The 16,218-nt window shown below is 40.8% G+C and overlaps 1 protein-coding gene across 2 annotated transcripts in view; it reads left to right on the top strand.

Annotated features, from left to right (window-relative positions):
* The first annotated feature begins 1,186 nt into the window (after nt 1-1,186).
* The window catches only part of LOC125462641 (calcium/calmodulin-dependent protein kinase type 1D-like), a 50,299-nt gene continuing 35,267 nt past the window's right edge, over nt 1,187-16,218 (top strand). The window contains exons 1-3 of one of the 2 annotated variants that reach the window (XM_048552870.2): nt 1,187-1,205; nt 13,784-13,881; nt 14,150-14,263. In XM_048552870.2, coding sequence (XP_048408827.1) covers nt 14,178-14,263 — 86 coding nt within the window. In that variant the 5' untranslated portion in view covers nt 1,187-1,205; nt 13,784-13,881; nt 14,150-14,177. Of the gene's footprint in view, nt 1,206-3,507; nt 3,624-13,783; nt 13,882-14,149; nt 14,264-16,218 lie in introns of those variants that run through there. The other variant, XM_048552869.2, reaches the window with a different exon arrangement.

Raw genomic sequence — 16,218 nt, 5'->3', positions numbered from 1 at the left:
GGGCCTAGTCTGATTTCAATTTACTAAACCTCACGTATGCTTCCCTTCTCTTTTTGACTAATCTTTCAATATCTCTTGTCACCCACAGTTCCCGAAGCTTGCCTTCTATATTTTTCATCCTCACAGGAACATGCCCATCCTGAAATCTGATCAGTGATAATGGGAACTGCAGATGCTGGAGAATCCAAGATAATAAAATGTGAGGCTGGATGAACACAGCAGGCCCAGCAGCATCTCAGGAGCACAAAAGCTGACGTTTCGGGCCTAGACCCTTCATCAGATGAAATCTGATCAACTGGCTTTTAAAAGACTCCAACATGTCAGATGTGGATTTACCCTCAAACATCCAATCCCGGTATAATTCGTCCAATTCCTGACTAATACTGTTGTAATTAATCTTCCCCCAGTTTCAAAATTTAACCTGAAGACCAATCTTATCCTTATCCTTAACTAACTTAAAGCTTACGGAATTATGATCACTGTTCTCAAAATGCTCCCCAGCTGAAACCCTGATCACCTGGCTCGACTCATTCTTCAATACAAGATCTAGTATTGTCCCTTCCCTTGTCAGACAATCTACATATTACTTCAAAATTCCCTCCTGGATGCACATAACAAATTTTGCCCTATCTAAGCCTGGCACTAAGGGAGTCGCAGTCAATGTTAAGGCAATTAAAACCACCCACTACAACCACTCCATTGTTTTACATCTTTCCATGATGCGCTTACATATCTGTTCCTCTATCTCGCAATTGCTGTTTGGAGAGTTACAGTATAACTTCAGCATAGTGATTGTACCTTTCTTATTCCTGAGTTCTATCCATGTGGCCTCACTAGATGAGCCCTCCAAGATGTCCCGTGTTAGTACAGCTCTGACATTCTCCTTATCAATGCAACTCCTCCACCCTTTTACACCCCTCTCTAGCACATCTAAACCTCAGAACATCGAGCTGCTGTTCTTGCCCTTATCTCAACAAGTTTTTAAATGTCTGCAGCACCAGAGCCCCATGTACTAATCCAAGCTCTGAAGTCATCTGCCTCACCTGTTCTACACTTTGCAGTGAAATGAAAGCACTTCAGACCACCAGTTCCACTGTGTCCATTAACTTTGCTCTGCCTGTTCTTCCCTTTAGACATACATTAACGTAAATGTTACAACAGAACAGCATGCATTCAGTGGAATATCATGTATCAAGTGTTGCCAGGTAAGATGGAAAATGAAATTTTTGTATTTTCATATTATAAGCTATCATAGTGATGATATCATGAGCATTTCTTTTAAAGCATATTGACCTGCTGACTGCGACACATAACACTGTGGTGCGGTTAGGTTTTTATAGCTTATTACTACTACATAGCCTCACTTATCCTAAAAAATCAATTTCATATTTTTGGAATGTTAAAATTTGCCATTATGCTTTCACAAAAAAAACAATTAAAATAATACTCTTAAGAAGTTTGTTTATGATATTTCAGCTTCAAATTTAGCCTAATTATAATAATTTAATTCCCTATCTAAAAATTGATAAATGAAAAATAATCAGAACTTTTAGGTTCCTGGTTTGCTCTTTGTAAATTCTTCTATGTGATTAGATGCCTAACCCAACTGCTGTTGCCTGGAGATCGCCTTGAGCTGGCTTCAGATTCAGTGTGTTGTTAGCAAAGAGCAAATCCATAAGACAGACATTACTCCGTCTTCCTAGTCAGTGTTCTTTGAGGTTGATGATTAAATGTAGTTGCTTTTGGCTGACCACAAACTGCAGCCCACAATATTTACTCACCCCTGCACCTGATGCCAGTCTGGATTATACTTTTGACAAAATTACAAGGCAGCCCATATTTCAAAAATAGCTTTTTGAAAGTTTTGCTATCTTTGTTAGAAAAGGAGGTTTTTATTTATTAAATAATTTATTCTGAAATATAACATTAAAATACCTCTGATTATGCTCAAACAACTTTTCAAATCCTCACTGAGATCCAACAGTGAACATTGATAATTTCACCAGTCAGTGTAATTATCTTCAGAGGTTTGATTTGAAATCTCAGTGCTTCTATAGCTGAAATTTCAAAAGGTGTGATGATCAGGCACTTTAATTATCCAATTTAGAACAGAACTTCACACAGTGATGTGTTAAATTATACCAAACTGGAGTGTTCCCGCATTAGCAGTATAGTTTGACTCATGTTGTATTGATTACATTGCAGCTTCCCTTAAAGTGTGGTTAGCAAGGCTCATGTTATATTATAGTAGTTGGGAGATTAGAAGTGAGAAAGGCCTGGAGCAGGGAGAAGCTTCTGAAATGGATAATTAGCTGGTTGAGTCCCAGCAGACAAAAGAAGAGTTGTTAGGGAACAGGTAGTAGCATGGAAAGAGATTGCCACTGAAATGCTTTTGGAATCAGTTCGAGGCCAATGTCCATTTTACAGCCAATTACTGGCTTAGAAGAAGCTGCCTGAGTTTAGCAAAACACCAAATTGTATAGGTCATGAGTAGCATTTGTTAAGTCAGCTGGACAGTTTGATACATTTGACTGAAAAGTAGTGAATATAGTTTAATATTTTAATAAAAAATAATTTTATCAGTTACCAGACATGCAAATTCCAAAGTGTTGAAGTTTGGAAAAAGTAGCTTAAATAAAAGAGGCAAATCACAGGAATAACAGGCACAGGGAACAATGGGTAATTTTTAGAGTTGTATGGTACTCTAAATCTCTTGATTTTTATTTCCATTGACTTCAATTGAGAGGCATAAAATAAATTGCCAATGCACATGTGCATTGTCACACAAAGTCAAGATTATGCCCTATGTCATTAAAATACCCTTAACTTATCAATGCAGTGTACAATAGAGGTGGAAAACTTAAAATCAGGAGCTTGGGGTGGAGAATTCAAAAATGCTGCAACAAAAGTCCCAGGAATTGATAGTTTGCGAGGAACACTGGCCCAGCCTCTCCTCGAGTATCATGTATTGTTCTCACTACAAATGGTTTATTGGACAATAGCAACATCCATTTTATCCCCCGTCAGTATTTTTATGGCCTGCACCATATTGCATCTCAATAAAGTATTTTTATTGTAATTCTATGTGAATGAATTCCCAGTAACATTAACCTGATCTGTGAATTCCTTGCACTTTTGCTGATCTTTGCTCATTTGCTGTTTGTTCCTAGATAAAATGAATACTATGAGACAGGAAAGTCAGTGTTTTAGGCTTGTCCTTGACACTTTTAATGCAGCACTTGAGTAACAGCTTTCTTGTGAAGGTTTTGACTGTTCATTGGAGTGGTTACTAATTTACAGTTTGTGATTTGTCAGTGCAAAACCTATCAGAAGGATATTATTCTGCATATTTCTCTTATCTCTGCTGCCTACTAGGTGGGGGGGATGTTAAGTGTGAAGGAAACCTTGATAACAGGGAGTTTCAACAATTCAAAAGTAGAAAGTCCTGTTTATTCCACTCCCACCCTCTTACATGAAACAACCATTGTAGATTCTTTTGAAAGCTGGGATAGTGCTTTAAATGTGCTTTCCTTCAAATGTTCTTTCCATATTCTAACTGTTTGTGGATTGAGACCTTCATTCGCAATGGATTAGCAGCACAAATGAGTTGACCTTGATGACAGGTAACACTGAAAAGATCTCTTCAAATCATGCTACTCCACTGTACATGCTGTTTGTTGGACCTGACACAGCTACAACAAAGACATTCTGAAGAAGAGTCACTAAACTTGAAATGTTAACTCTGTTTTCCCTCCACAGATGGGGCCTGGAATGCTGATTTTCTCCAGCAATTTCTGTTCTTATAACGACGATATGCCAATAGGTCAACAAAAAGAGATTTGACAGAGTTTTGAATTTCTCGGGTAAATGTTGGTAAAACATGTAAAATCTGGACATTTAAAGTTGTCAAGAAGATCAGTTGCTCGGGTTGTAAACTTGCTCGCTGAGCTAGTTGGTTTGGTGGCAAACATTTTGTCAACCCCGCTAGGCAACATCATTACCAGTGGCGCACTATCAGCTTTCATTGTGCACCATTATCTTTTGTCAGTTAATCTCAGCTGGCCCGCATCCCCACAAAACTTTTTTCTTTTCTTCTTGCCTGTCCTGCCAATTTTCCCTACCTCTGTATGCATTTAACACCTGTTTCATCACAGCTGTGCTGAAAAGTAATTGCCCTGAAAAATAGGCCCTGTTAGTACACTGGATGCTGGTAGGTGTCAGGGGAATATTTTGCAATTGGGAAACTTGGAAGAACAGGTTTCCCTTAGGTCCTGAAGTGTGTCAGGGTCTGACTAACATTCTCACAGCCAACGAATTGAAAGGGAATGTCAAAGGTGGGAGAAATCAGAAAGCTTCGGCTGAGGGGATATTGCCATTGGGTGGGGTGGCTTCCAATGTGTGTTTATCACAAGGGTGAGCAGTGGAGGGGTCTAGATCAAGCACCAGAGTGTAATGGGCATTTAAAGTTCTTGACTTCCTTGGGCTGAAAGACTGCTAAAGTAATTAGATGTGGGGGAGGATTCGGGAGGGGAGAAAATGTTGATTATAAAGCAAAATGATATGGCAGCATGTAAGGCAACTATTTTGATAATGATATCCACAGTGGGACAGGAAGAAAGTGAGTATACTAGCATAAGGAAATAATATCATACAAAGGTAAAAAAAAATGACTAAAAATAAAATTAATGGCTCTTTACTTAAATGGACATAGCATTTCGAATAATTATTGGCACAAATAGAGGTTATAGGTATGATCTTGTAGGCCTTACGGAGGCAGGGTTACAGGGGCATTAAAGTTGGGAACTAAATGTTCAGGGGTGTGTGGCTTCTCAAAAGGACAGGGAGGGAGGGAATGGTGGTAGAAAATTTAGTTAGTACAAAGAGTAAGTGCAATAACAAGAAATGACCTTGGATCCCATTATGCAAAATCCAAATGCGGTGGAGGTATGAAATAATAAAGAGAAAAAGTTACTGTTAGGAATAGTACATAGAACCCCCAATAGTAGGTGTTCTGCAGGACAGAGAATAAATTATGAAACAATAAAGGCATGTAAGAAAGCCAGTACTCTAATCATGAGGACATTTAATCTACATGTAGATTGGGAAGATCAAACTGGCAAAGGTAACCATGAGGAAAAATTCATAAAGTGCATTCCAGACAGTTTCTGGGAACTACCCCATTGTGAATCCTAGTAGTGATCAGGCTATTTTGGATGTGTAATATGACAGGATTAATAAATGATTTTAGATTAAAAGATCCATGCGGAAACCCCTCCCAACATGGTAGAATTCAGCACTCAGTTTGAGAATAGGAGACCATCTGCCCATGTACAATGGGCAGATGACAGGTTGCATGGGAACCTTTAGAAATTCCAAGCCCATTGGAATAACAGTGAGGGTAAGCCTGGAGAAATATATGCAGCTGGAGGGTTCAGCAATTGTAAGAGGCAGAGTCTGAGGCTCACTACATGAAAGACACATGTGAGCACTGCACGCTTAAGATATTAAATACAGTGTGCAGGCCACATCCTGGCTTCAAGCACTCTTAACCACATCACGCAGCATCAGGAATCAATCCCACTAATGGCTGTAGTGAACAGAGCAATACATTGCAGCCTGCTAGAAGTCCCCTTAGCTGCCAAGTAGCAATCACCTTCCAATTTTACCGAACCTACATATGGTGCAGCATGTTCTCACTTCACATCTTAGACTCTGAGGGTGCTGGGCCGGGATCTCCACAGCAGGTGCTATCCTGTCCATGAAAGCAGCCAGGCAGTTGCATGCATGAAGCAACAGGGTCTCCAACGTGTAGCTGCAATCCTGCAGCCTTTGTTGTCAAGTTCCCCAGTGCCCCTGACAAACACAACAGCTGCACCCAGTGATGTCATGAATTGATGACACTATGGGCCCCTCTCCCACTTGGCACTGGGCAAATGCTTGGTTCTCTGGCACCCTCTAAGTGCCAGCAACTTGAAACATTTCTTCCTTGTCCAGCTGCAGTGATGTGGCAAGGGACTGAGTTGGATGATCAGCCATGATCATAGTGAATGGCAGAGCAGGCTTAAAGGGCTGAATGGCCTATTCCTGACTCTATTTTCTATGTTTCTATGTGTTTATCAGCAGATCATCCCAACTCCAATCTAGATAAGGTACCAACTGAGGTGTCAACATCTGAGCTGGTAAGAGCCAGGGGAAGACACAGTTTCGTTCATGTTTCTCTGTGACCTTGTTACTCTCGTCCTCAGAGCTGGAGGAGGGAATCTGTTGAAGGGCTGGTTTCATGGCTGTAGAGAGCAGTCTAATGCCACTCATAAGTGGCAAAAGAGATAATACTTTACAAAACAGGGGTAGACAGCTAGGCATGTTAAGAATGCATTCACAGTGGGGCTTAGTGGGAGTGTAGTGCAGCAATGGACAACACTTCTTACTTAGTTGTAAGACCTAGATATTTCTGTGTCCCCTAGAACTGGTCCCAAATCCTCTCTTCAAAAGGAGTGAGGAACTGAACGTTAGGCATGCCACCATCCATCCTGACTTTTTCAACTCTGTTATGGATGATTATCTCAGAATGAGGGAGGTATTGAGAAAGGGGAAAGTGGGTGGCACTGCTGTATGTGCTGATGCGATGGGGGAAATGGAGGGAGGTGCCCTGACTGAGTCAGTTGGCTGCACAGAGGCCATGCAGGATTCATGGAGTGGGTGATTGGGAAGACGACAGTGAGGGAGGAAAGTAGTGACATGCAATTGTGGGGATGGTGGAACATGAGCCTTGATGGGAGCTGGGTACAATGGCAGAGATAGAGTTAGTGTGAGGGAGCAGAGAGATTTTGAGGCCATACACTCAGGAAGAGCATAGGAAAACATTGGCCTTCTTCCGGCACTGAGTTGTTTCTCTGGATTGTGAAGACCAATCTAACCTGTGTGCCAACCTCAAATCAGACTGGCAGGTTTTTGTGGCCTTCTTTGTCAATGCTGGGGGAGTAGGACCCTCCCCTGAACCATGCCATTTATTGAGAACTCCAGGTACCCAGTCACAAATAGGGGCACTAATGTTCCCTTGTTTTCATGTCTTGATAAAACATCATGAGCCATGAAGAGCAGTTTTCGAATGATGTTTGTTGACCGGATGCACAATGGTCTTTTAAAGATGGCACTGTGCCTACCCCAGGGATCCTGAAATATTCTTGCAATGGTAATTTCACCCTTGGTGAGTGTGAGAATCAGAAGAGTGTTAGATGAGTGGTGTAACAAAGGCATGGTGCATTGTTACTGAGGTGCATTTGGGACAACAGTACAAGAAACCCTTCAAGAGAAAAACATTCCATGAAACTCAATGAAAATGACACCTTGCACTTTCTGATAAGATTCAGTCCTATTTCATTCTGAGGACCAGAGAACTGAAATTTTCATTTTGCATTTTTAAAACCACCTTAAAATTAGAAGAGGAACATTCCAATTCCATGCTCTGAAAGTACAGTTATCTTAGTAGAACCAAAAGCAGATTTTAAGAGGTGGCTGGTGATGACCAGAATCCATCATCCACAGCTGGTGATCAATCTGCTCTCAGTAGGTAGTAGGAACTGCAGATGCTGGAGAATCTGAGATAACAAGGTGTAGAACTGGATGAACACAGCAGTCCAAGCAGCATCAGAGGAGCAGGAGGAAGGGTCTAGACCTGAAACATCAGCTTTCCTGCTCCTCTGATGCTGCTGGGCCTGCTGTGTTCTTCCAGCTCTTCACCTTGTTCTCAGTAGGTTTTTGCTGCCCCCTCTCGGTGGAAGGTTTAACATTCGGTAAAACATTAAATATAGCCCATTGCTCACAGTACGTTGCAATGAAGATAATATATTGTATATAAAGATGCTGCTTTAAATTATTTTACTGCATGAAAAAATGAATTGCCAGGAATTTCATGAATGATTCTGCCCATCTGCTAACATAATTTTGACAGAAAACCCTATAATATGGGTAAAATGAGATTTACATCAAATGTTTGTGGAAATTACGATGTCAAAGCTGGATGAAGTTGGTAAAAGTGTATTCTGCAAGCAAATCAATCTTGAACCAGAAAAGTTAGGAATTCATTTTAATGTAGTTTTAAGTACATTGGGGCATAAAAGCAACTGGGGGAGAATATAGCCTCTTAACGATCAATGAGGTCATCAGTGTGTGGAATCACAGGACGGCGCAGAGGTATGAAATGAATAATTTGCATCAGTATTTACTTTGGTAAAAGACGCAGGAGCTAGGGAACACTGAGAAATAAATATTGATGCCTTGAAAATTATTCCCATTCCGGAAGGGGAGGAGCTAGAAATCTTAAAAAGCACAATCATAGAATCTCTACAGTTTGGAAGCAGGCCATTCAGCCCATCCAGTCCACACCACCTCTCTGCACAGCAGCCCACCCACAACCACCCTCCCACCTTATAACTCTGTATTTACCATGGCCAATCCACCTAACCTGCACATCCCTGGACACTACAGGCAATTTAGCATAGCCAATCCACCTAACCTGCACATCCCTGGACAGGCAACCTGGCATGGCCAATCCACCTAACTTGCACATATTTGAACTGTGGGAGGCAACCGCAGCACCCAGCAGAGACCCTCACAGCCATGGGGAGAATGTGCAAACTCTACACTGACAGCCACCCAAAGCTGGAATCAAACCCAGGTTTTTGCTGTGTAACTCTATGACTCTAAGTTAAGAAATCCTTCTTTCGTGAACTCATCAAAGTCAATGTTATGAATACACTCATTCATCATCAGGTCTTGCTAGCTGAGAATACATACCAGATTTGGTAACACGCCCCATGAGGTTTTGTTCACCACTGACTTTTAAGTCATAATAATCAGTTGTTTACAGCAATGAACAGTTAAGGATATCCTTGCAAAAGTCAATGATTACAGGTTCACAACTTACTTGCCAATCTCACAGGGTTGCAAAAATCCAGTTGTGTAGTAAAGCAGAAATTGTTGGAAATATTAAGCAGGTGTCTAGCAGCATCTGTGGGAAATGAAATACAGTTAATAGGCTGAATTTTCCTGCCCCATGGAGTCAGGTTTGTGAAAGTGTGGGGAAACCCCAGCGGAATGATTCCTGAGCATTGACCTGCCTCTGGGTGACTTTGCGGGGAATGGGAATTAACAGTCTGTAGAACAGAAGTCAATTAAGGCCTTAATTAAGACTCAGTGTGGCAAATTCTCTGGCGCCATGTGTCCCCATTTCCCCAACACTGCATGACCACGATGCATTAGGACTCTAAAAACTGTGACATGGCCTCTTGCAGAAGGTCAGCCAAACATGAATGGCTAGAATTAGTTGATAGCAGAGGGGCATCGCTTTTAGAGGGGATCTTGTGATGCAATGGTAATGTCCCTATTTCTAAGCCCAGATAGTCTGGGTTCACATCCCACTTAGTATTATGTTGTTCATTGCATATCCAAACAGGTTTGTAGAAAAGCATAAAAATAGGGAGCTTCAGTTCTCACAGGTTCAGGAATGTAAACAGGCCTGTGGAAAACAAGGGAAAACCCTTCCTTGTACCTTGTTTTCTTACTCAATGCTGAAGAGGGAGGATTTTGTGAGCATCTCCATTTTGAGATTCTCCTCAGCTCTCCATCTTCTCAAGAATCACTCAGTTCTCCTGATGGATCTGACATCCAAACATTGCTGCGGCCCTTCCTGATGGGTGTCCCACTTCCCTGACTTCAGCTACAATCAGCTGGCCAACCTGATGGCTACTGAGGAGCCCACTGCCATGTAAAGTATTCAGGCAGCCATGCTAGGTTCATGCTTGTGCATTTGATCCTGCTGTCAGGGTCCCAGTACCCATGGAAAAAATTTATCCCAACGTTCCAAGTCTGTCAGCCCTCATCATACCAGTTGTGTTGAAAGGTCACAAATCAAAATTGTTAACTCTGTTTCTCTCTACACAGATGCTGCCAGTTCTGCTGAGTTTCTTCAGCACTTTCTCTTTGTATTTCTGCTGTATTCTGTTTGTTATGATTTTCATAAAGTCAATGCAACAGTAGGAAAAAGGCACTTATGACTTTTTGAATCATTCAGTCTTGCACTATTATAATTCATTCAGTTCTCGTGCTCTGTTAACAAGTATCATGAGTCTTTTTACTTCATTGTTGTCCTTTTACAAAAATGTCCAGACTTTTTTACTCCCTTCTGGACAACTTTCGGACCTCCCTGCTTCTCCCCACACACCCTGCAGGCATTTGTTTTAGTGAAAGAGGTTTAACTCCTGGGCTTTCAGAAACAACTTGGCCAAGGTGTTGAATCCTTAATTCTGCAGTGTAAATGTTCTATGATTGTTCAATTACTTCAGCATCACAGTGAAATATTTTTTCAGGTTTCCTCTCATAGGTTTACATAAAACCTCATTCTGTTTCATGGGTAGCAAGCCATACACTTTCTGTGTTGGAGGGTGGAGATTGCAAGATTATCAGAATCCAATATTTTTCTCTATTTATTGTCTTGCTTCAAGGCAATTGAGACCTAGTTGCTGTATTAAACCATACCTGCCAAAAATTCATATAGCATCCCTCGCAGGATCACCAGAGAGGACCATGAGAAACCTGATAACTTACGTTGAACAAGTGGTGCTATCCTTGCTGTTACTGGCACTGGAAGGAAACTGTGGGTGTCCCATGCAATGGACAGTATGCTCCTTGCCAATCTTTGTAGCTTTAAGCAGAAATCCATCCTACAGAATGTAATTTAGCAAAATTCCTTGCAGTAACTTCCTGAGACTTCCTAACTCTTACTCGATCATATGCCCCAATACCCAGCCCACCCCATCCCAAGCAGCAGGGTGGTTAAAACAGGCACCAAATTTCTCACAGCTTTATTTTCAAGTCTACTGCTGAATCAACATTATTTTTGTCCGTGTATCACCATTGCTGCTGTTTACTTTCCTAGTTTCCCTATTTGACTCTGAACATTGCTGCTGTGTAGAATCTGAACTATGGCCTAAGCAGCTCCTATGATTATTGCTGCTCTGTGTAAGCTGTTTGTAGGTCAGTTAAGATTAAAAGGAATTTAGTAGCTTATGCTCACTGCTGGAAGCTTGGCACATCAGATTTAGTGACAAATCTGGTTCCGATTTGAGCTGAACCAAAATATCCCAAATGAGTATTTGCTTTATTTTCTGTTTCATTTCACATTTATAGCTATGGTACTAACAACCTGTGTAACAATGACCATTATGAGTATTTGTGAAGTTTGCCTTCTTTTATTTAACTAAACATTATTGTCTTTGTTTGATCAGTGCTGCAAAAATGACGCATATACTTTTGTTTGGGTAAAAGTTGATTCTACACCTTGTGCACCTTTTTAAAAGTCCTGCCAGGGTTTCCTCATAGTTTTTGATTATTCTGTGAACTGTCACCTGTCACTTGCCTGTGAGAGCCAGTCAGTTGTAGAAGTGTTTTTTGGATGATGGTGGGCATGCTCAGGATGGTCAAGGAAGAAATGGAAAATGTGCCCACCCTATGTCACGCACCCTTACTGATAGCATTGAACGTTTTCTGACACCATTCTGTCGTATGGAGATTGAGGCAATTGACTGAGGAGCTCCCTCTGTGACACAAGTGATACATTTGGTGACTTAAAGGAATTGTATTCAGGTTTCTGTACTTCTTGTCTTCACTCTCCTCTAGGAGGATAGAGAGTTCTAACATTTGATATTATTCCCCTGGATGGTACCCTGACCAGTTTTCCTTTGTAGAAATAGTGCATGCCTACATTAATGCTATTCAATTTTAACAAAATAGGATGGATAATGCAGTGGGGTTAATTAAGAGTGAAAGAGTCAAGCATCATTCCTCTTAACAATTTGTCTCCTTATCAGTTGCTGATATGAGTGTATCACACTTTTTCTATTATAGCTGCACAGCTCCGCTGTGTACCCGTTTCCCATGAATTTACACTTGGTCTACAAAAATAGCAATTGAAAAAAAAACATTGATCAGTACAGCACAAATGGAAGGTGTTCAGTCCATGGTGCTGTTGTTTACTGTTTGAAAGACCTCTCCGACTATTCCAATTCTCCTGCTTCTGCCCTGCAGCCTTGGGAGGCTTGCTTAAATGCCTCTGTTGGGCAAAATGTTTGTTTTAATAGGACGGAAGTGTTGTAAGCCAAAGTGTGGAAATTCCGGGCTTATGTCTGTGCATATTTATGAATTGATATCCACTTAAGATTTCCACCTGTTGCTGAATAATAGTTTTGTAAGTACTTTCCTTCTGTTTATGTATACAATAAAATGACCTCTTTAGTGTTGTAAAAACATCAGTACTGCTATGTCACAAGGGAACTGTTACTAAAAATTGCATTGAAGCAAATAGCTTATTTTTGTCCTTAAAACGGATAAAATTCTTCAATTATCTGACCCATATACATAATTGTGATATATACACTTGCCCTGTAATCATGCACAGCAAACATTACAAGTTAACAGATGACTATTAATTTGTCACTTTGAATGTTATTTTTCTTTTCTTGAGCCTAGTAATTCTAACATACAATCGATGAAGTTATACCTTACTTCATACAAGTTCATACCTGACCCAAAGATAAATAATTAATCCCATTAACTTTCGTATTACAAAATTCCTGATCCAGATCCACAGTTGTATTCATTTAACTGTAATCCTAACTATAAATCTTTTGCAAATATTTCTGGACATGCTAATCTTAGCCTCTTCATAAACATAAAAAAACACATGCTTTTGATCTATTTTGAGTTACTTTGGACAAGCTATAATATGAATGGAGCCATGCCTGTGACTTGCATGACAGTCACTTCAAACTTGTCTACAACTGACACCTACGTGGTCTTTAATTTTCAGTCAGAGTTCCACAGGATATGTGTTTCTAGCACATGTGAGTGGGTGGAATTGGAATGGGAGGCCTTATTTGCAAAATTAGCTTTGCCACACTTGATCTAAGGTAATTAATAGAGATTAAGCTAATTTTTCCTGTTGTGTTTGAGTTTTATCCTTTGAAGAATACAGAAGTATTAGGCAAGGTTTGGAGGGACATTGGCCAGGAGCAGGCAGCTGGAAATAGTTTAGTTAGGGATTATGTTTGGCATGAAGTGGTTGAACCAAAGGGTCTGTTTCTGTGCTGTACAACTCTATGACTGTGAGATAGATGAAATGCTTTCTTTTTACGTGGATCTGGTGAGATCCAACACGCAACCAGTCTGCTATTTGGTCTTTCCACCCAAATGGGCAGAAGCTCTAATCGTGGTAAATTTATAGAGGAACTAGGATTGGGACTGCCTTCCGCAGAATGTTGATAATTGGGTGTAAAGGAACTATCTCTGATGTCATTGACAGGAGCAGATAACCTCCGAAAACACTCCTGACGATAAAACGGAGGGTGTTTAACTTATTTCTTGGGGCTCTCGTATCTTTCCAAAGCTTATCGATAGTCGGCAAAAAGGCAGAAAAAAAACATGGACTTAATCAAAAACCAAAACAAAGATTTGCTTTAAAACATAGGGCTAGGATACTTTAATGCTTATGACAATCTATTATCGAGATCCTGACGGATCCACAACATGAATCTGGGGGAAGCCAAGCTGCAGAGCCTATGCATTTGTCACAGTTTATAAGCTACTGCGACTTTCCACGTCTCCCCACATCAAAATCTCCCTCTCCTGCTGCGAGTTTAACTTGACCTTAACCTTCCCCTCTAAGGCGCTGATCTGTAATTTAGTGGCTTGGATTTGTTTTGTAATCCCTTTTTGAATTAATACTCAGCAGAGACACAGAAGGAGCTGGATTCGGGGTGAGGGACCATAATTCACATTGCTGACAGGACCCTTACGGTCCGGGTCCATTTTTCTACAAAATCTTAGGTAAGCATCCCAGCGCGTGAAATTCCAATTTATTAAATGTCACTGTTTCCTAGAATTCAAACAGGCGAGCTGACTCCTGCTGTGTGCAAAGGGGAATTTCTTTGCCATTCAGAAGTTGCAAACAAACTTCGAAACGTTCATTTTATTCGCGAATGTTAGGTGGTCGAATTTTGTCGCATTTACGTGGTTCTTATCAAGTGAAATGTTGTTTTCTCTCCTGGGAATTGTTCTGTCAGTTAATATCTGCCTTCTTTATATTTGGCGAGAGGTGCCTAGTTTGACGGTTGTCAGAAACGATGGGCCGCAAGGAGGAGTGTGTTTGCTGGAAGAAAGAAACACTCAACATCACCGACAGTTTCCAGTTAATGGAACGGCTGGGGTCGTAAGTAATTTCGCTTTAAGTCTTTTTTTTTTGGGGGGGGGTGCTGCACACTAAACTGCAGTTACAATGGAAGCATTCACCAAAGATGCGGAAAGAGAAACGTAGGTCCGTGAACTTTCTCGGAATGACGTGAAATGTAAACTCTTCCGAAGCTGCCACAACCGCCAAGTTTTCAGCCTGAATTCATTGGGTATAGTTCAGGTATAATGACAGGGACAACGCTTCCGTTCAACTCCTGGGAAATGTACCTACCAGCGTTTAAAAACAGGGGAGGCATGCATTCGCCATTACAGTACCCTAATTTTAGCCCCATTATTAATAGGTTGTATATAAAAGGGCAGATCTACCTTGAATTTTGTTTAATAGACAATACCATGTAACCCTTCCAATGAAAATATATTACTTCATCAGATAGTTGATTTTTCTACAAACCAAAAGAACTGCGGATGTTGTAAATCGGGAACAAAAAAACAAAGTTGCTGGAAAAGCTCAGCAGGTCTGGCAGCATCTGTGGAAGAGGAAACAGTTAACATTTTGGGTCCAGTGACCCTTCCTCAGAAGCTGATTTTTCTGTTTTGCTTCTAAAACGAATATAGGACTTTTCATAAAAGTTACTATAAAGGACTTTAAGTTACTATAGTTTAAGTTATACTTTAAGTACTTTAAGTACTATACTTTAAGTACTATACTTTAAGTTACTAAAGTTACTATAAAGGACTATAAAGGAAAGTTACTATAAAGGACTTTTCCTGCTGTGTTCATCCAGCCTCACATTTTATTATCTTGGAATCTCCAGCATCTGCAGTTCCCATTATCTCTCATAGGACTTTTCAACTGTTTTCCACCTCACTAAGGATGAGTCAGTCAGTTTATAAGGGCTCAGATTCTGTGTGCTTGATTTGTACACAAGTTGATCCGTGTATATTTCCAAAGTCCTGTATAAAACTGCGATGTACATTTCTACCTGCCACCATCTGGTGTGAACTATGATGTCATGCCCTTCTCTGGGGTCCAGCCTTGCCACTTGTCAGATACAATCAGTCTCCTGAGCCCAACATTCTATCTGTGTAGCGACAATCCAGTGATGATGTTAATGCAAAATCCTTGCTGTCCGTTTTTCTCTCTCCAGTTGATGAAATTCAAAGATCTTATTCATATTTTGGGTGCTATTACAAAAACAGAACCTTTTTAAACACCGCTATTCTCAGTGTGGCGCAGGGAATTTATGGCAAATGATTATTTCCTGAGAAACCTGCATTAAGGATAGCAATAGCTGTTTATATTCCTGTTTAATGTTGCTGTTAAGCTCAAATTAATAGGTTTCTTATATCATCCCAGACAATTATGAATTGACCAAAAATATTAATTGGCACGTAAAAAAAACAGGGCATGTATTATGACAGACAGATATGCCCCTACATGGAACAATCCCTCTTCTGAAGCTACACTGGCCCTATTCCCCACATCTTCCTCCTTAACATTGATGACTGTATTGGCGCTGCCTCATGCTCCCATGAGGAGCTCGAACATTTCATCCACTTCACCAACACCTTCCACCACAACCTTAGGTTCACCTGGACCATCTCTGATACCTCTCTCTTCTTCCTGGACCTGTCTGTTTCCATCTCTGGAAACCACCTGGAAAACTATATCCATTTCAAGTGAATTCCTTCGCATCTGCTGCATCTGCTCCCAGGATGAGGCATTCCAATCCCGAACATCTCAGATGTCCCTGTTTTTCAAGGACCACAGCTTTCCCCCACTCATTGGTCAAGAATGCCATAGACCATGTCTCCCGCATTTCCCGCAACACATCCCTCACACTCCCTCCCTGCAATAACAACCAAAACAGGATCCCCCTCATCCTCACGTACTACCCCACCAACCTCCAGATCCAATGTATCATCCTGCGGCACTTCCGCCATCTGCAATTTGACGCCACCACCAAAGACATT

This window comes from Stegostoma tigrinum, chromosome 21 (assembly GCF_030684315.1).
Source record: "Stegostoma tigrinum isolate sSteTig4 chromosome 21, sSteTig4.hap1, whole genome shotgun sequence".
NCBI classification, from domain to species: Eukaryota; Metazoa; Chordata; class Chondrichthyes; order Orectolobiformes; family Stegostomatidae; genus Stegostoma; species Stegostoma tigrinum.
This window is presented reverse-complemented; position numbering and strand designations above follow the sequence as displayed.